Raw genomic sequence first — 21981 nt, forward strand, 5'->3', positions numbered from 1 at the left:
TCTCCCCTTTCTTATTCCATCCCCAACATATCAGCCTTCTGTAGCAGCATTCTTGAAGTTTTTGCCATCCTAAGAAGAGCAACTGGACTATAATTATCAGATGATGCTTCATTTGCTCTTTGCTTTCTTTTATTTTAAACCAAATCAACCAGTCCCCTCTGTTATAGATTAGTTCTGACATCCAACGAAATAACAACAAATTACATGAGAGTACACACATGTTCTTAAATAAATTTCTGCAAACAAAAATTTTCCAACTTACTTTTTAAAAATATTCCTCAAAAGTGGATTGTTGAAAGCCATCTCTGGGCTGTGTGTAGACTATATCATACATCACAGCCCAGTGAATAGAAGAATCTGGTGTCTGGGAACTTCCAGTAGACATTTCCTCTGGCAGACTTCCCATACACACTGTGAGCCCTATTCAACATCTGCCAAAGGTCCCACACAGTACTGGAGTTAGGGTGACCTGCTGTAGCTGCACAGCCCCCCTGAGATGGGTGTGACCTGCCAAGACATGAATCAACCTGCTGACTGCAAGATATCAGGAAGAAAGACTCCGCCCCTCAAACCTTATCCCTGCCTTTGATGTACCCCCTTAAATAAACCACAAGAGTTATTTTATAATTCTCTAGTTCCAGCTCCTGTGTTGACTAGACCTATCAGGGGCTCCATATTTTGAAAATATCTTTCTGACTTTGTCTTTTGTTCTTCACTAATTATTGTAGACTTTAATTTCATAGGTGGCTTAAGCCTTCCTGAGCAGGAAAAAGAACCCCCCTAACAAGGCACAGTATTTACCAGTACTGGTAAATACTTCCCTATTAGAGGTAAAGTTAGAATAAAGAGAGTATATAAAAATTAAATGAGGTATACAAATGATGGGGCATCCTGTGAGGGGAAAGATAGAACAGCTATTAGACCATAAGTCTAAAATTTTTAGAGCTGAAAGGACCTTAGAAATGATGAAATCCAGCCCTGGCAAATTTCTTCGTGGAGGTGGCTCTATAGGTACTGCTGTGGTGGGACAGGAGGGGTAGACAACTATGTCTTAGCAAAGCTCTCAGGAGAATCTGTTGCAACCAGATTATATACTACTGAGGCATCTGAGGAAGTGAAGTTACTTTGCAGAGCCAGAATGTCCCAGATATGACACAAGACCTTCATTCCTAGAACCCAGGTCCTCAACTCTACCTATAGCTCAAAGCTCCCAGCCAAGAATCTTGAGATATTACAATTCCTTTAAAGAACTATCAGTAAGTTCCACCAACTTCAATTAGCTTATCAAAGACATGAATTTCTATCTGAATGTTTATTTTTTTACTGTAGAAATGGCACTATGTTTTCAATATATTTTAGGTTTATTACTTCTAGTAGAACATTTGCACACTTGTTATTTATTGAAGAATGGCTGGCAGATCAAGGATACAAAGGCTGTTAAAACTGTTCAGCTACTAATCTGCTTACTCATTTTGAACATGAGAAATCTGATAGCACAAATATTAGCAACTTGTCAAGAGTTTCTATAGTTAAATTCTCCTTTGTTATATCAAGAAATTAGCTGGCATTTCTTCCTAATTCTGACTGTCCAATGAGAAAAGTTAACATGCAATATGAAGTAGAATTAGGTTTTGATGTGGATTATTTGATGAATAATTCAGTTATTTCTGTAATTTTTTATTAAAAATAATTATTGCTTACCTATGGTGTAATGAAACTTAACAGAAGACAACAAATAATTTTCATTAGATATTTTTTAATGTGAGGGTAATTCATAGAAAATTAAAGCAGAATTTAAGAATGTTTGTGAAGAAATAATATTCTTAGGTAGGCAATTATGAGTAAGATAATCATCAAAATAGCCAAGTCACATGATTCTTCCACAAACCCCAAGGTGAGAGATCAATGTTCTGCAGTTCCAAGAATTCTTCACCAGAACATCTGAAATTAAACACAGAAAGAATGTAACTTCATTCCTAGAATCTATGAAATTTTAGTCAATACAGTTGCTGTTCCTTAAAGACATCTCTATGCACACAAAATCTTCAATAATTATCCCTTCATATATAATACCTATGAATCATTAAATAAATCAAAGGGGTATACATATCCTATATATTTAAAAGAGGAAGGGAAGTAGGCTTAATGAACTTGGCCAAGTTTATAGTCACATTAAGAACCAAATTTCTAGCTTGATCAAATGCATATGTTTTTAAGTCTCTAATGCTGCTCTCTTCAAAGGGCTGAAATGATTATCAAGTGACCTTTCATTTACTCCTGATGGGGAAAACTGTGGCCTAAGTTATGACACCTATGCCCCTTCCTAAGATGATCAAAGTTGTTTGCAGTTCTGCTTATCCTCAAGACAACCTTCCTAAAAACATAGGCTAAGAATTCTAAAACCAGGACCAGAGAAGAGCAAGGGCTTCCAGCCAGAGTTATGTTTGTCAGTTATCACTCCAATGTTATGATGAGCATCACAGATGCTAGGGTACAGGATGTTACCTACAGGCCCAGAAAACAGACTCAGACCTGAAGTACCAGCTGGAACAGAGCAGAATGGAGCATTCCTGCCACAGATAGAAAAGCACCTGATACTAAGACAGTATCAAATGTGCAGCCTCAGTTATGGCCTGTTGCCATTCTTGTGCATCTTGGCATTTAGAATTTCCTAAAATAGCCATGACCTCCCTCTGCTAAGAGGAGCTTCTTCCTTCCTCTTGTGAAGATGAGCCCTATGTAAGTGTGAAGCCTGTGGTGGCTCCTCCTTATCTGGTCCCACATTTCCAACCACTGCATCCTCCCTCGAAGCCTGGTGGTGACTCTCTGTTACAAAGACGCCACACCCAAATCGAACTAAGGAGAGCGGGCAAAAATAGAAAATCTCTTTTCCTAAAGATTTTTCCCATCAGTAATTCAAAATACAAAATCGTCTTATTACTAAGAATTATTTCTATGTTATTTGAACATCCAAAAGGGATTTAAGATACCAAATATTCTCTTTTCTTTCATTAATTTTTGTATTAATATCAAATGATTAAAAACAATAATAAAAAAGTAAAATATAAAAAGTACAAAACAAGATCTTCTCATTTCACTAAAACCAGCATTTCTATTTTAAGAACTTGATGCAAAAATGAGAATTCCTTCTTGACTTGTTGAAATATGTGTTTATTCACTAAAGGACATAACCACTGATATGGAGAATTCCAAGTCAGTCTCTCTCTCTCTCTCTCTCTCTCTCTCTCTCTCTCTCTCAAACACACACACACACACACACACACACACACACACAATGTGAGCAGAGGAAAGGACTAGATCCAGATCTTAGTGTTACCCCCTTTATGTTACTGCAGCCCTGTTAGTGCCTACTGTGGTCCATGGGCTGCGCTGACAGCACATAATCCATACATCCAGAGACTATATGCTTTGCTAAACTATCAAACAGACTGTTTCAAACTCAAATGCTCTGAAAACTGAAAACTCAAAATCACTCAAAAACTCAAACATTAATCTTTCAACAGGCCTCCAGTGAACATTTCTATATAAAAACAATTTGGACTGTAGGATAATAGAAGTACAACATGTTCACATGCATTAGTGCACAGTGTCTCACTTTATGAGTGAGAAAATGTAGGCTCAGAAAGGTTTGTTGACCCTAAAAGATCTTGTTTCAGCTCTAAGCCCAGGGGACTCTCTATATCTCATCACAGTAATAAGGAAGCCTCTTAAGACATTGGACACAAACTTACATTACGTAGTTTGGACAGTTATTGCCATGTGTTATATCAAGGGCTGGACATAAGTATCGTCCCAAAAATTCATTATGCTGCAAAGAACAATGCAAGGTGGTTTTAAATTTCAAAACATTTCCAAAGAATCATAACAATTAAATCTTCAAGTTTAATCTTTATCGTCATTTCCAAATATATACCAAGTTGCATATTCACAGTATATCACAAATTAACTAATTTCCCTGGAAATTAAGAGACCTAAGGTTGGGATATTGCTTCCAATTGGCCAAGAAGGGAGATTTCTTGGTAGATGATCCCATAGTCCCTTCTTTCTTCTCTCTTTAACTGTATAACCCTATAATCTTTATAACTAAAATGATGTAGTATTGCTCAATGAATATTGTTGACTATGGTAATGATCATTTCTTGTTTTCATCAAAATCACTTGTAGGAGTTAAAATCTTGGTTACACTGTATTAAGACACAGTTTTCTTTGGAGTTGATTCCTTTGCTAGAGCCATAGGGCTAGGAGTGTTATTTAGCCTCTTTGTCTCTCATAATTTCCCTTTAACCATAAAGCTAAGCATAGCAGTCTCCCATCCTCTCATTTATTTCCTTATTGAATGGAAACACAATGTTTTACATCTGTCATTCTTTCCACTTTACTAAAAAATTTATTCTCCTCACCTTTCCTCATCTGAAACAACAGGGTGACTGAGGAAAACCCCAGATGACTCCCTGACCTTGTGCTAAGGGATAATAGGAAGTACTCCTCCATTGCTCCTGGAAGGAAATTTCTGGCGGGGAGGTGTCCACAGGTCATGGCAGGGGAAGTGAGACGTTACTGTTCCCACCTTGGGCACCTATTCACAATGATAGTCAAGGACAACTTACTGTAAAGGCATAATAAGGAATGCTGAAGTACTGAAGCCACAAGATCTGAGGAGCCATTCTTCTAAGATACAATGACAGACCCAAAAATATCTACAAAAAGCAAAAATCATGAATTAGAACTGGTCCAGGAATTTCATGAGGAATTCTAGAGAAGCGCATCTTCAAGAATGCTATAACCTTCTAAACATTTCTGGTAGGAACAACTCTTGAAATTCTTTTACCTTGCTCTAAATACTAATCTTCCTTTGCATGTATAAACCTCACATGGCTAAGATTGTTTAGGGTTTTAATTAAGGAAAATATACTCTAATCTATATCATAGATTTCATTTATTTGGAAGAGCCTTAATTGTTAATACTATATTTTCAAGTTTTTCTGTACTTATAAACAATGGAAGATTAAGAAGTACATTCATCTCTTGGTATCCAAGGGATACCAGCTCCAGTACCCCCTTACATAGATACTCAAATCTGCAGATCTCAAATTCCATTATTTTAAATGAGCATAGTATTTGCATGTAATCTCAAGCAAATCATATATATATATGTATATATATATGATTTGCTTGAGATTACATGATGTATATATATCATCCTTTATATTTATATATATACACACACACATATATATATATAATATATCCTTTATATTTTAAATCATCTCCATATTTCTTATACCTACTATAATATAAATGTTGTATATGTAGCTTATACTATATACATATAACCATATAAACTATATACTTTAGGAAATACTAATTTAAAAAATGCACATATTCAGTACATACCTAACTCTTGTTCTGTATGTTTTCCATCTGTGGTTGTTTGAATTTTCTAATGCAGAACTCACTGACACAAAGTGCTGACTACTGACTATCCTAATTATAACACCAACATGTGTTGCCCCTAATGATCCTGAAAATCTAGGAACATATACAAGAATGTTCTTGAGCTTCACATACACCTCTCTATTTCCACACAACTATAAGATTTGTTATTTACAAGGATTTTATTTTTGCATCCATGACATTAATAATAATTTGGGGTTCAGAATTGTAGGCTTCAGGTTTCCCAATGCCTAGAACTTATAAACTGTATAGCGTGGTGGTGTAGTACAGCAGAAAACATGGACAATCCCTCTGTTTAAAGCTATGAAAAAGTAATATTGCAATGCAGATTCAGGAAGGAGCGCTGGAGATGAACGAGAGGCCCATATAACACTGGCCCCAACTGGGGTGAGTTGAGCTGGGATTTGCACAATGGTGGCAGTGCCATGGTGTGCCTGTGTATATCAGACTTGACCTACCAGAAGTGCCTGGTGTATAACATGACATCTCTGAGTGAAATAAAATTTACGACTGGCTTTTAAAATTCTACATGAAAACTTCCAAATCACAATCAATGTATCAAATAAATCAAACAAAACATCTTTATTTACTGAAGGACTTTTTTTTTAGTAGATGAAATACAAATTAGACATCGCATTGTTGATGGTATATATTGGCAGTTGACAAATTCAGAAACTGAACTAAACTTTGACAAGAGTATGTGTAAGCCATGCTTTTATGGTTGCCTCAAAATGAACCCCAAATTATAGATAACTATACCACATTAATAAAAAGAACTTTTTAAGTGTTGTATATGTGCCATTCAAGGGTATCTCTTTCTATTGTACCAGAAAGGATGATGTTTAGCCGATATTGTGTAGGGTATGTGGTAATAGGCTCTGTTTATCTGTTGATTCATCTGTGTGAGTGCAAATTTTAGGACCATGAAAGATTATGACTTTGTAATCATTTTCTAAAAAGATGAAACAAAAACATATTGATATTAGCGATTCTCAGGAAGCTAGACAACAGGTGACCTAATACTATGGACTTTAGAAATTTCCAGTAATTTTAAAACATTTTCAAAATGCAAGAGGCATCCAAGCTAGACCCCCTGTTACACTTCTCATGGAGCTTCACTTTCACCTTGGTGAATAATGAATCCAACCAAACCAGCTCTGATGCTTACACAACTGGTAGTTCTCTAACACCAGCATGAAAGGCAGCCTGTGGTTTCTGCGAGGGAATCAAACATTATTCTTGTTTTTGAAGTCCTAATTTATAAACGTTTATAATCACCAAAAAGTCTTTTTTAAAAGCTCATTAATAAGGACGTAGCTAAGATAAGTAACTACATGAGAACACTAGCAGAAAAGCCTATATAGGAGCAAGGAAGAAAGTGGTACATTCTTTAATATAAACTATAGTTCAGTCTATGGCTTCCTGAAACCATCAGATTCCCACATCCAGAATCCTCAAAACAGACTTTTTCATGCAGGAAGGTGTCAGAGAAACAGGGGGAAAAATTCTGTCCCCAGAGAAGCGCAATTCACACTCACCAACATAAACGTAAAATAGATGTTCATGACCCGTCCTGTTATAGTTACATCACTATGACTTATTCCTATGGCCAGTGACATGGAAATGGATGAAAAAGCCACCATCATGAGGGTAAAGATCATGATGAAGAAAGCCTCCACTGCTGGTTTTGTTCCTTAAAGAAAACAAGGGATCAGTTTAGCTGTGTAGCTCCCTGTGTATCTGGAACAGTTTATAGTGCCAATAACACTACAATATCCTGAGAAAGTAAGATCAGAACAACAAAAAACATCACCCACATGCAACTACCCTGTGTCACTAATTTCATTGTTTCTCTTCATGCGAATGAAGGGTAGCCATCTTCATAACGTAAATCCCCTTAGTATAATCACCACGTGGCTCTGTGATTGGGAATAGGGCTGCCAAGCTTCTTAAATTACTTTATAATTATCATGAGCTAATGCTCTGTATTAGAATGGTCTGAAGATTTTGGATCATCTGTAAGAACACTGATAAGAAGTCTACAGCTCTAAGATTCCATTCCTAATTCTCAGAGCACACTTCTTATTTATAAAATTGAAGTTTCCAGCTCTATTAGTGGTTATAATCCTATGGTGAGTTGTCAAAGAAAATTCGTGTGTATGTGTGTGTGTGTGCACACACACATATCAGAGAAACTTATAGAAATGATAATTCAGTGAGCCTGGTGTGAAGACAGAGCATAATGCACAACTGATTCTGTTCTACATCATCAAACAAGTAATTTTATTAAATCAATAAATCCCAAAGTCACCGTCTTCCTCTCGTTAGAGGAGAAGACAAGGAGAAAAGATATGCACACATTGTTTTTTGTCAATCTCTTTCTACATATCTCAGTATATCAGAGATATTACCTGCCTGTGTATATTTTTTCTCTACATAGAGATACATGTAGTAAGATATAGAGAAAAAAATACAGATAGGCAATAAATATCCCAGCTTCTCTAGCACAGTCTCAAATAATTAGACAAATGCTTTCCGTGTTTGAGTATGACACATGGCATCCTTCAGAAAACTATAGTTCTGTAAATACATTTTAAAGTTCAGTTGGGAAAAAGTCAAGAAAAAGTGTCCACATTAACCAACTAATTTAGAGAATATACCATCAATACATGATTCCTTATAGCTTGTTTTATAGTTTTGGGAACCAAAAGCGTGTTTGCAATGAGAAGTTAACATCTCAACATATTCAAGGCTAGAGACACATCCCCTTTGTCTTGTTACTTACCCACCATGAAGTCTACTATAAAAGTAAATATAAAACTTGGCAAGAACCTCCTGGCTAGTAAGTCAGATAAAATATTTCCAAAGAAATAAGACGACACCCTGTAGTATCCACTGATGTGCTCGTGTCTACAGAACAAAAACACACACCACACACCTCAGATTAGTCCAAGAAGGCACAGACCAGATGAGATTCTGCTGTGCAGACTCCTGCTGCCACCAGGTCTGACACTGCAGCTGCCCACAAGTTCCAGGCTGACCCTCCCCCAATCCTTCTCCATCTCAGATGCAGCCTCCCTGGGGCATCAGCCCCATGAGGCTCTTGCTGTGAACCTCTCATGACAGCACCTGCTGCCACCCACTCTGGCCCATATCACCCCTCCAGGGACAGTCTGCATCTCCTCACTCTCCTCAGAGCCTCTGCTTCTGCTGTCAGGCTGGCTCTGCCTGATGAGCAGCACTTCAGGGCTAACTTCAGTGGTAATGGAGGCTTTTCTTCTCTCCATTTCTGAGTGTGAAAGTAACATGGTTAATTTCCAAGGCCCTCAAGCAGATTCAGATCACTAAATTTGTTTACTTCTCTCTTGTTAAAAAAAAGAAAAAGACTTCTTCCTCCAGTAATCCTGCCTCCAAGCGCAGCACTGTCAGCAATCAAATCCTCATCTCCCCTCTTCCTGACACCTTTCTTCCCTAAGTTCCAAACTCTTTCACCAGTGTCTTCATTCCTTTCCTCTCTGGTGGGTGATTCCTGTCCTAGGCATGAAGGCCTGGGTAAATTTCCTCCATCCTTGAAAAATACAAGGGAAAACCCATCTTGCTCTTTCCTGTAAGGCTGCCCTCTGGGTCTCTTCACTTTTTCTTTGATCCACTCAGAGCTATGCTTGGCCACATACTTTGTCAACTTCATAACTCATTTCTAATTTGCTGCTTATACTTCCACTTAATCTCTACCAAAGCCTCTAAAAATTTCCTTGGGAGGGTCATTATGACCTATTTTTTTTCTAAAAACTAAAGATACTTCTTAACCCCTTTATTCCTTGCTTTATCGGCAGAATTGGGATTTGATGACTAGACCCTAGTCATCTTTTTTCTTTGTAGCAGGCCCCACACACTCTTGACTTTCTATCCCAATTGAGACTGCTTTTTCTCACTCAATATTGGTAAGTGAGTATATATACTTTGTGTTTTACATGGTAAATATGTATAATTTAAATGTCAATTTGAAAACATAAAGAACACAAGGGAAAAGAAAAAAAAAGAAATATCAGTAATCCCCAGAATCATATTTTTGGTCTAATTCTGCATTTAACAATTTTCCCCCAGCCAGCAATGTCCCTTCCCAGAATAGAAACCAACTCACAGAAATAGCTGCTTCTGGACCACAAAGAGTTTCACGGCTGACACGCTGCTGAAACACTGGTGAGCCATCAGGAAGAACAGCACTACTGCTCTGTCAGGACAGAATGGGAACAAAAGCACCTCAGGTAACTCGGCACTCTTAGGTTGGTTTCTTCCCATAAAACTCCTTCCAGAAATAATGTAATATCAAATACATCTTAAAAAGAAAAGTAGAGCTCTTTAAGTTTAAACAGGTAGGAAAGCCTGGCCCCTTCTAGTGGCTCTCCCAACTCTGTGTCTCCTCATTGGTACCCCTGTCACTTCACACTACACAAAATTGAAATTCTTGTTTTGGGTTGCTGTGCACTGACTTGTATTCCCTAAAATTCACCTGTTGAAGAGTAACCCCCAAAGTGATAGTACCAGGAGGTAGGCTTAAGGAAGTAAAAAGGTTTACATGAGGTCATGAGAGTGGAGCCCCATGATGGGATTAGTGAATTGTTCTCTGCCATGAGAGGATGTCCAGTGAAGGCCCCATCTACAAGCCAGGGAGGGACCCTCATAGAACCCTGACCTGCTGGAAGGGAATTCTAACCCCAGACTTCCAGACTCCATTATTGAGAGAAAATAACATTCTCTTGTTTCAGCCACCAAGTACATGGGATTTTCCTATGACAGCTTGAGCTAACATAAAAATACTCCTTCATCTTCAAATTAACTCACAAAAATGCTGTATGTCATTCCTAATGTACGAAAAGAGAAACATTAACCTAAATAAACCTAAATAAATCTCTCAAGGGTTAAAATATTTAATTATCCACTTTGGTTTTAAAGTGAAATAATAAGAAAGTAAGACATGTGGAAAGAAATGAAATAGGGGAGGAAACCCCTGCTCAGCTCTTTGCTGTAGTCACCCAGGACAGTGCCATCAATAGCCTTGACAGTTATCCTTGATGTGGGACAGCCACTTTCCTACAGGATTTTCTAGGATGCTCAAAACAAAAATCAATCTGATGCTTATTTATAATATAAAAAGTAATTTGATCATGTGTATGAAGCTTTAATACTTATTTCTTGGTTAAAATAATTGAGGTTTAGAAAGAAAAGTGTTCAGTTAATTTATACTCCAATAGAAATAAGGATTTCATGAAAGCATGCCACCATCCCTGAAACAAAGAAAAGCTTCTCTTCCAAACCAAACAACTGAACTGACAGTGAAAACCAGAAAGTGAGATGATGTGTGTATCATTTAAATGACTTAAAAAGAAGAGAACATTTTTATGCATGTAAACCCAAGTAAATAATTCCAACTACTTAGAAAAAAAAAAGAAAAAGAAGAGCTCATAGGCAAGTTTTTTTTTCACCTAAAGAATGAAGAACTAAGAGGTACAAGCTGTTTTTAGTATGAAAGTTCACATAATAATCAAAGTGAATGGAAAATATCCAGGCCCAAGAAAAAAACTACTATATAACTTTTGTTATTGGAATAAACATAATATCAAGTTGAAAGGCAATTTTAGAAACATGGGACAGGGCAAAAATTCACTTTAATTTGTTGTCTCACATTTAATAATACAAATACATTTAATAATATAAGTCAAAAATACAAATTAAAATGAGGTTAGTGTTCATTTTTTCCAGAAAACATCTGAAGAAACTGCTAAAGTTCTTCTTTATTTCTTTGGCTTTTTCTATTAAAATATTCATGATTCTAAGAAAAAACAGCATAATTCCTTCTAATACATAAGATGATTTATTTTACATTAAACAGTTTTATTATTAAAAATTTTAATGTTAAAATATTTAATGCTTTTCAAGGGGTAACCTTCATATAGATCTGATTTATTTTTATTCACAAATTGACAAATTGTAATAGTATATTTCTGGGGCAAAAAGTAATGTTATGCTTCAAGAATATAATGTGTGAAAGAATAACAAAATGAATATAATTATGGTGGTACCCATCAATTCAAGTATTCATCATTTTTTATGATGAGAATATTTGAAATTTATTCCTAGAAATTATGAATTGTACATTATTCTTTTATGGATTCACCATCCTGTGCAGTGTATCTCAAAAGAGAAGGAGGAGGAGGAGGAGGAGGAGGAGGAGGAGGAGAAGTTGTTCAAGAGAAAAAACCTATACTTCCTGCCTTACTGAGATTTGTACTTTCAACCTTCATCACCTCATTTTCCTATATGTTAGCCTTTAGCAACCCCCATTCTACTCTCTGTTTTTTAGAGTCCAATAGTGTCAGAATTTACATATGAGAACATGTGACTTTTGTCTTTCTCTGTCTGGATTATTTTACTTAGCATAATGTCCTCCAATTCTATCAATGTTGTCACAAATGGCAAGATTTCTTTTCCTGAGGCTGAACAGTGTTCCCTTGTGTATACATACACTTTCCTTATCCATTCATCAGCTGATGGACACTTAGACTGATTTCTGAATCGACTATTGTGCACAGTGCTGCAATGAACATGGGAGTGAGATCCCTCTTAACAAACTGACTTCAAATATTTTGTATAAATACACAGAAGTGGGGTTACTGGATCCAAATATTTTTTAAACACCTTTTTTTTCAAATTTGTTTAGTAATCATCACAACTCTTAAGGCTATTCAAATAAGCTCACACTCTATACAGGATTCTAATCCAATTCCTTGGTTACACAGGGTAAGAGAGAGTGCAAAGACATTGCTTGGTCCCCCCAAAGAACTAAACTGTTGGCCTTTTCAAATGATGAGGCACTGATACTAAGCCCTGAAGAAAGGTTTAACAATCTGGTTTCAGAGATAAGGCTGAATTTTTTTTCATAAACAGAAGAATCAATTACATGAAGATGGATTTGATGAGCCACACACACTGGCCACTTTTACAATGCCCAAACTTATAAAAGTTGTAGCAATTGTAAGTAAAAAATACAAATTAAAATGAGGTTAGTGTTCATTTTTTTCCAGAAAACATCTGAAGAAACTGCTAAAGTTCCTCTTTATTTCTTTGGCTTTTTCTATTAAAACATTTAATAGTTAGTATTTCACTACTATAAAATTGCAGCTGATGACAGATTCCTTAATATTTTTCCAAATACTTCCTGCTACATGATATAAACGGCACACAACTTTGAGAACCTGTGATTATGCTGAGCTTGGTTAAGAAATAGTATCTACATGTCTAAATAAGCAACAAAGCTTGGAAGCTGGACTGGGGGGCCAGCAGTCTATTATATCTATGTGTTTAGCTTTTTAACTGTATTTTTTTACTTTTACTATTAACAATGAAATCTGAGTAAAATTAAGGAGGCAGTCTTATTGATTAATAAAACCTGGAAAGCTTTTTTTAGTAGTTTGATACCTTTCACTAGGCCAAAACACACAGACATTTCTAACAGTAATTTTCTCTTACAATTAAAATGATAAAACTCCAAAAAAAAAAAAAGAAAAGAAAAGAAATAGTATCTACACAGGGCATAAACCAAGTATTGGCAGAGTTGTAAAAAATTCCAGAGATCTCTGCCTTTAGAAGCTAAAAAGGAGACTTAACTCTGGAAAACAGCTGTAATAATTGTCTCTTCATAGGGAAACACAACCTGATTCAATAAAGAGGAAAATTCACTGTACTTGAATAAAGAATTAACTTTTATGGTTATTCTTCCATTCAAAGCAACCAGCCTGTAACAGGGATCCATTTTAGGCATTTAGTATGAACTTTCCTGCTCAAACATAGGAGGCTTATTTTAAAACTGATGTGTTTTATTCTCTTTCTTTCCCATTTTCCTTCTTCCCCTCCTGTGTGTGTGGAAGTAAGATTCACATTTTTTTTGTGTCCTAGTCTGGGCTATCATATCCAGGTTGTTAACATGTTCAGATCATTAACAAGAATAAGGAAATTGGTATTAGTAAGATGTGCAAACATAGAAACTGGTACCAACAGATCTGACCAATGGCTTCTTCAGGGCACCATGTGGACATTATATATACCTTTTAAAAAGTATACTTGGAGTCCAGTTCTGGAATTTCCCTTTAATAACACTTTGTTCCCCTTGTAGAGAGGACAATAACTCTGGAAATGTTAGTCTGCTCTTTCTTTTTTGTATACTAGAGGAAATCAATAAAATTTATTTTTGCGTGTTTTGCAAAACCCTGTTCTCATGATTTGCACATGAGACAAGGACTGATCTTTTGGAATCAAGCCTTTTCTAGACATCAAAATAGATTCAACATCAAATTCCTCGAAGGTTATCAATATTAAAATGGGGATGAGACCGTCCACTTCTCTGGCCATTGGTAGGTAACATGAGCCACAGCTGTCAATAACGGAGCTCAATGCCTAGCAAGGAGTGGTTCTCCTTATATGAATTATGATGAGAGCCCTGTGGACTCTGATGTTGAGAATCTAGGTTCAGACTATGATGCAACTGTTTAAAATAACATCCTGGTATGCAAGTTTTTGGGATACATTTTGACTGAAAACTAGAAAGGATCATAACACTGACAAGTGCTTTCCAAATGAGAGGATAAATGCCATTCCATCCACGTGTCCTATACTCCCAAATGAAAAGCATTAGGAAAATTGGCTCACAAACCTCCATAGAAAAATGATCAATAGGACTATATCAAAATTAAAAAATCTGTGCAAAAATGGTACTATCAACAGAGAGAAATAAATCCACAGAATAGGATAAAATATGCATAAATCATGTATCTGAAGAGGGATTAATAACTCATAAATATAAAGGACTGTACATTAGCAGCAACAATAACAAAAAATCCTGCTAAGAGCAAAAAAAATCCTATTTTAAAACTCGCAAAGGACTTAAAACAGACATATCTTCAAAGATCTAATGGAACTCTGTTATTTCAAAAAAGAAAAAATAATCAATTTTGATGAGAATGTGGAGAGATTGGAACTCTATGTTCTGCTACTAACAAGGTAAAATGAAGTAGAAGAGAGTATGGCATTAGTTAAAAAAAATGAACAGAATTTCCAAATGATACAGAAGTTCTACTTCTGGTATCTTCTCCAAAGCCCTATTGAAAACAGAATTCAAATAGCTATGTGTATACCCGTAGCAGCATCACACAAATAACCAAGATGTGTAAGCAATCCCTCTTTTTAGCAATAGATGAGTGGACAAATAAAATGTAGTATATACATATGATAGAATATTTTTCAACCTTAAAACAGAAAAAAATTAGGATACCTTAATTTAGAAGAACCTTGAGGACATTATGCTAAGGTAAATAAGGCAGTCATAAAAAGATGAGTATAGTATGCCTGCACATTCATGAGCTTCCTAGAATAGCCACATGCAGAAACAGAAAACTGCAGATGGTTGCAAAGGTGGCAGAGGTGGCTGTGGGTGGTTTCTCTTAAGTGGGTTGAAGATTCCCCCTGGGAAGATGAAGAAACACTCTGCAGTTGGATGGTGGTGATAGTTGACAACGTGAATATATTTGATGTCCCGGAACTGTGCACTTAGAAATGGTTAAGATGTGTATGAGATTTGTGTAACTTACCACCACACAAGTATACATATGTGTGAAAAAAATTAACTCTTCTATTCAGTTTTCAATACATTTACTGTCCCTACCTCATAATAAAACACCAATGTTTACCCTCTATTGTCATAAATTCAAATTATTTTTTAATTTTTATACATGGCAGTAGAATCTATTTTGATACAATAAGTTCAAATTCTTAATAGATGCCCCTGAGCTTGAACAAAGTGACAGAATTTTCTCAAAATCAAGAGCTAATTTCACTTACCTATTTTGTATTTCAGTACAATCATTTCTTAGCCAAAGGAAAGTAGCATCTACAGCAATTCCCAGAATGAATGTGGCAATTATTTTTTCAAAAAGAAAAAATGAAAATAGAAAGAAAAGAGTTTCAATTGCATGTAAAATTTTTATTATATATATATATATATATATATATATATATATATATATATATATATATTTTAGCAATGGATGAGTGGACAAATAAAATGTAGTATATACATATGATAGGATATCATATGTATATACTACATTTTATTTATATAATACTACCTAATCAAATTTCTCCACTAAAATATACACTTTAAATGACTTGACCAGAGTCCCACTGCTTTCTAAATCAGTCATTAACTGGAACTGAACTCTCAATTATCATGCCAGTGAACATGCAGCTTTATATTTCAAGAAGATCAAGTAAAAACAGGATGTCTTTACTCTGATCATTGGAAATAAATGAAATTTCAAGGCTGAGGAGGTAGCTTACCAATAGAATGCTGTCATAGCATATGCTACATCCTAGGTTTTGATCCTCACCACTTCCAAATAAAGAGATAAACAAAAATATAATAACATATATACACACACACTCATACAAATTCTAACAATGGAATTTTGAATGATAATGCAGTACTAATAGACACCTTTCCAACTTGTGGGATATCCCCACCTGCACTAGAAAGTACAATGTCACTGTCACCAAAGCACTCAGCCAGTTGAGGACACCCAAAGGTTCCATGACCATCTCCAATGACATTGCTTATCTTCCAATCCCAGCCAGTGAGGTCTACATTTACTTGGCACACCTGAGCCTCAAATTCTTTCTTTGCCATTCTCACTCATCTTTAGTTACACAGTCTGTATGAATGGCTCCCATAGAGAATGGACCAACATTTGTTTGTAGAATAAAAAGTGGCTTAAGAGTGATTTAATTGTCAAAAAGTTAAGGGTTACATTGTGATATATTCTATGTAAGGAATTCCTCTTATAATTATTCTTGCTTTAAATATAATAATATAGAAAATTTTAATGCAAAGAAAACAAAATATGCTACCATATATCTTGGAAACATCAAAATAAAAAGAAACCTCAACATTATCGTAATATCAAGCCATGAGCTAATTTGTAAAGGACACTTATGGCAAGAAGTTAAACAAAAGGCAAAAACAGAATCATAGTCTGTAAACACTAGTTTGTAAAGACCAGATGCTGGAAACAATATTATTCAAATGTTTCGCCTATGAGATGTTCTTAAAATTCATTTCCTAATAAGATAAATTTAGGAAGGAAAATCCTTTGCCCTGACATTTTTCAAATACCTTCAGATATGCTCTATTTCATTTCAACAGCTCAAACTTTCAAAACAAATGCAGTATGGTTCTATGCAGCACACACATGTATACAAGAATCTATATTTTTACACAGTATGACTTTTAAGATATTAAGACTTCAAAATAGATGCTCTGCATTCTTTATTTCTTTTGCATCCAAACTTGACATCTTACACTGACTGAATATTACCATTAGGATGTTTCCTATATATTTTCAGTTTTCAAACATATTGACAAAATGATGAATCCTGGATCATACCATGCTTTCACAAGGTTTATATGTGGTATTTCTTCTTCCATAAAGAAAAAGAAAGCCTTTGAGCAAACTGAAACTCTCACAACAGAGCAAATGACACTATCTACGAGCTTTGTGCATCTGTCCACTAGTCTCTTTCAAAAGAGGTAAAAAAAAGAAATTTTCCAACCATCTTACTCTGCCTTTGTTCAGATGTATTTAAACAACATTTCATTTCTCAAGGTTTGTTTTGAGTGATATTTGTAGCTTTCTCTTAAAACAGAAGTAGAAGGAGGAGGAGGAGGATCCATAGTCAAATGTTTGTTTTTTATGTGAATATAAACAATGAACTTCCAGGTGATTAGTGATAATGTTGTCCAAGTTGATTTGTTCAGAAAACTTTGCACATTAAAAGAACATTAAATCATCTTTCTCCAATAATTTATTCATTCCTAGATCTTCTCAGTATTTTATCTGGTTAGATGTCAAGTCTGAATCATGTCAAAAAATAACTAGTCCAGAACAAAGTACAACAATAAGACAATAAATACTGGATTATCAGCAGGAGTCATAAAACTTTTTAACAACTCCATTTTTACAAACTTAGAGAAATAAAAATAATGTGAGAATAAGAACCCTATGCAAGGGTCAATAAACTACAGCTAGCCTCCTATTTTTCTTAAGCATATAAGCTAAAAATGGTTAGATATTTTTTTCCCATTAATTGGGAGAAACAAATCAAGAATAATATTTCCTGCAATATGGAACATCTAAAGAATTCAAAATTCAGTGTCCATGAATAGCATATGTATTAGCTGTGGCTACTTTGATGCTGAAGTGGCAGGGTTGACTACTCCAAACAAAGGCCATCTATAGCTCTCAAAGTCCAAAATATTTACCATCTGGGCCTTTATCAAAGAGTATTTGCCTGCTCCTGAGCTAATATTCCAGCATTTACAAACTGGAACAATAGTTGTCCTGCTAAACTCAGGGAGCTACAAGGTTCTACCCTTATTTTAAAGACTGCATCTTTTCTGGACACTGTTGGAATTCCTTCTGTGGAACTGAGTTTGCTGATGAGGCAAGTAGGCTGAATGTGCAACCTGGAGGCTTTGGGCCTGTTTTCTGCACCTTAAAGAAGCCTAGACCCCAAACATGCACAATCCTGGTATTTTATAGATAGGTGTGTTCTAATAATGCCTGCCCATAACTACCATATATGTATTGGACAAGACATACCAGTTATAGAGGCAAAAAAGAAAAACCTAATGCATAAATTACTCTAAAGAATCAAATCACTACATCATCTCACTACTGAACAATGGGCAACTAAGGTTCCATGATGTAACTCACCTGACAATTTTCCAAATGAAATAACATCTATTATGAAGAATAAAATGTAACTTTTGGTTGATAACACACTAAAATGCCTGTGTTCAGAAAGAAATGCCAAAGCACAAGGATCAAAAATGTTTGTAGGATGGAAAGCATGATTGAGAAGGAGATGCTGGCTCTCAGGCACACTTGCAAATCAATAATACTTAAAAGTGAAAAGTATGGTGCTTGTGCAGGGAAGTCAGTTATTTGGAGCCAAAACCAAGCCACATCTAAATATTCCACAGAAACTCAATGATTGATAATAAAAATAATACCTCACCAAAACAAACTAAATTGATTTTCTTATAAACTACCTGAGAGAGAACTAGTTTTTTTGTGTGACATAGGGCCATGGATAAATCAAAAAATGGGCTGGCTTTGTAGCTCAGGGATACAGCAATTGTTTAGTATTTTTGAGGCTCTAAATTCAGTCCTAGCACTGCGGTGGGGGGGGAAAAAAAAAAAACCTTAGAAGTGATCGTCAACAACTACTACAGAGCCAGTAAAAGGAAAAAAAGAACACCATCATGTCTTATATAAAGGAGTTAAGCAGACGTGAATAGCCTTGCTTAGTCTGGTTATTTCCTGTGCATAAACTGCACATTCTTTGAGACATCTATGGCTTTACCAGGATTAGAATCTCTTAACGAGGAGGGTCAATTATAAGGAATAGCATTCTGCCTACAGTCTCTTCCCTCAGAAAGTGCACAGAACAAACTACCATCAGGAATAGTCAATAAGACTAGGTCCCTTCAACATCTGATATCAAGAGCAAACCAACCATAGTCCATCTATCTTCTTCCCTCTCCCTTCCCCTTTTGTATTTTCTTTCTCTTTAAAACCTCTTCATAGTCCCTTCTACCATATGGCACGCTATGAATTTTCTGTTTTCAGATATTATGTCTCTGCCCTCATAAGAAAATAAAATCTATGCCAGTAGAGGTTTTAATTTTTACTCATTTCATTCACCAGTATAGTAGAGTATCAAAATGGAACACATAACTCTTGAGTTGAACTTTTCGAATGAATTAATAAATGATAGTGGACAGCTACTAGAAAATACTGTATTTAGTTGATATTTTCTTTACTTGACACTTTTTAAAAATACAATTTTGCTGAAGATTTTCTATTAAAATTTGTCTACATCATCAAAATTTTGAGTTATATAGTCCAGGAAAACACTTTAAAAAGCATTGCAAAAGTAGAAATGTAATTGTGTCTTACCTGATGTGTTATTCAGCTTTTTATCATTGTGAAAAAATACCTAAGAAAATCAACTTAAAGGAGATATTATAACTTTCATATGAGGTGTCCCCTGAAAACTTATTTGATAATGCAGCAATATTCAGAGGTGGAATGGTTGAATTGTGACAGCTGTAATCTGACCCGTCCATCCATTACTATGGAATGTCTGAGTAGTAACTGCAGACACATGGGGTGTGGTAGGAGGAGGTGGGTCACTGGGGACCATGCCCAGAAAGTATTGTTCTTCCTGAGGCCCCTTCTCACTCTCACTCTCTGCTTCTAAGCATTTACACTTATTTGTATAAGTGCTACCTCCCCTTGGGCCCAGAACAATGGAGTCAGTCCTCTGTGAACTGAGACTTTCTGAAACCATGAGACTCAAGTTGTTTTCTGCTATTTTGATCACAGAAAAAAGGACACTGACAGGAGATAAGATTTATTTTGGTTCACAGTTTCAGAGGTTTCAGTCCATGGTCTATTAGCTAAATTGTTTTGGGCCTGAGGTGAGGCAGAACATCATGGCAGGAGGGCATGATGAAGAAATGCTGCTTACCTCACGGCAGCCAGGAAGCAGAGAGAGCAAAGGAGGAACCACAGACAAGATAATCCCTTCCAGGGCAACCTCCCACCACCCCAGAGACCACTTATTCCAATTAGGCCTCACCTCCTACTTTCCCAACCTCCCAGTACTGCCACCAAACTATGAATCCCTCCATCCTTTGATGAGGTCAGATGATCCAACCACTTTCCAAGAGCCTCACCTCTGAATATTGCTCTATGGGGACTATGCCTTCAGCACATGAGTCTTTGGGGGAAGACTTGCATCATTTCCAAACTATTACACTGGTTCAATTGACTCTTTCTATATCTCAAATAGAATAGGAATGACAAATAAATGGGAGGATGGGTAGAAGATAAAATAATCCTGGAGCAGTCCATATCAGAACAAATAGCTCTCACATGATTATTTCACAGCATAATTAGAAGAATCTGTCAGTTACCTGTGCTATCCAGGACTGGGGACGACCCACCAAGTTTTGGAATGAACGCCAGGTGATGCCTATGAGCTGATGACCAAAAGAGGTAACATAGGTGATCTCCTCCCTGAATAAGCGCCTCTTGTTCTGATCCTTTGAGAGTCGTTCTAGTTCAAATTTTGTTTCTCCACAGATGGGGGATTTTTCATAAAAATCAGCTAATGCTTCTATGACTGACTTTTCATTCATTGAAGGCATTTCAGTGTTGTTGGCTGGAATAAAAGTGGATAACAGGCCTCAGATTACTACCTCATTAGTAACCGATTACTACCAGTTTTACCAGGTTTTCTGTGAACTCTTATTTGTATAACTCCTAAATTCTGAAACTTGAGTACAAAAAAACCAACATAATCACTTGTAAATTAGATAAAAATACTCACAGTATTCACTGACAACTAAATTTATTTGGTCACCAGATTAATATGTAAATTCACTAGGCTGTGTTTTAATGAGCTACTGCATTGCTAAACCTTAACCAACATAATTTGGCAAAAATATGGAAATGTTAGAGATTCACATACCTTCTGACTTTTGCTTTATTATACCATTAATGACATCAAAGAAGACTTCAGCAGGATTGACATAGTGCTCACAGCTGTAACCTAGAAAAGATACCAGCAAGAACTCCACATAGGTCTTGGAAAATAGAGCAGACTCAGTAAGTCTGATGGAGGTAGGGCTAGGGAAGACTGACTCAATAACTTCTTTCTCCTTGCTCTCTTTTCGTCTCACTATTTTATCCTTTCCTCTTATACATTTAGTCCTACAATATTTCATACACTCTGTCCCCAAGTTAAAAAGAAATATTCCAAAACATTTTTGAAATCTATAGACCATCTTATATTAATCCTTACTTCTCATAAATCTTTGAACCCCAAGTAGCTTTCAATATGTTTTGGTGCTTATTAGTACTTCTTCAAAAATCTAAATATAGATCCAAGAAAAAATATTAAGCTTCTTGTTAACTTTCAGTTCATGTAAAGAATGCTGAAACATCAATATGCATATCAGCAAGGACTGCTTGGCTACCTACTAAATCCAGAGATCCAAAAAAAACACCTCTCAAGCTGCCATAATCCCAGATAGACAAGAAATTCTCATAAGAAGCACTATAACAGAATGTGACCAGCACAGTACATCTGAGCTCTCACCTCAACTTCCTGTGGCACAATCATCTAAACTTGGCCTAAGCTCTGACTTTTCAGTTCATCTTCCATGGATTCCCCAGATTCACATATGTTTGATTATTTTTAAACAACAAAGATTTAATAAAAACAAATTGAGGAAGATAATATTTGATTTAGGGTCACGGAGAAACATCTATAATAATACCCAAAAACTTGCCCATGAGAAATACACGTGTATTCCCCCGCCCCCCG

General features: G+C 35.9%; 1 protein-coding gene across 1 annotated transcript in view; it reads right to left on the reverse strand.

The window, feature by feature from the left end:
• Positions 1-21981, reverse strand: part of LOC143405696 (broad substrate specificity ATP-binding cassette transporter ABCG2-like) — a 40460-nt gene that overhangs the window by 585 nt on the left and 17894 nt on the right. The window contains 9 exon segments of the mRNA XM_076864049.1: positions 1889-1941; positions 3753-3829; positions 4629-4718; positions 7014-7168; positions 8261-8385; positions 9617-9706; positions 15367-15451; positions 20569-20814; positions 21124-21204. Coding sequence (XP_076720164.1) covers positions 1889-1941; positions 3753-3829; positions 4629-4718; positions 7014-7168; positions 8261-8385; positions 9617-9706; positions 15367-15451; positions 20569-20814; positions 21124-21204 — 1002 coding nt within the window.

This window comes from Callospermophilus lateralis, chromosome 8 (assembly GCF_048772815.1).
Source record: "Callospermophilus lateralis isolate mCalLat2 chromosome 8, mCalLat2.hap1, whole genome shotgun sequence".
NCBI lineage: Eukaryota > Metazoa > Chordata > Mammalia > Rodentia > Sciuridae > Callospermophilus > Callospermophilus lateralis.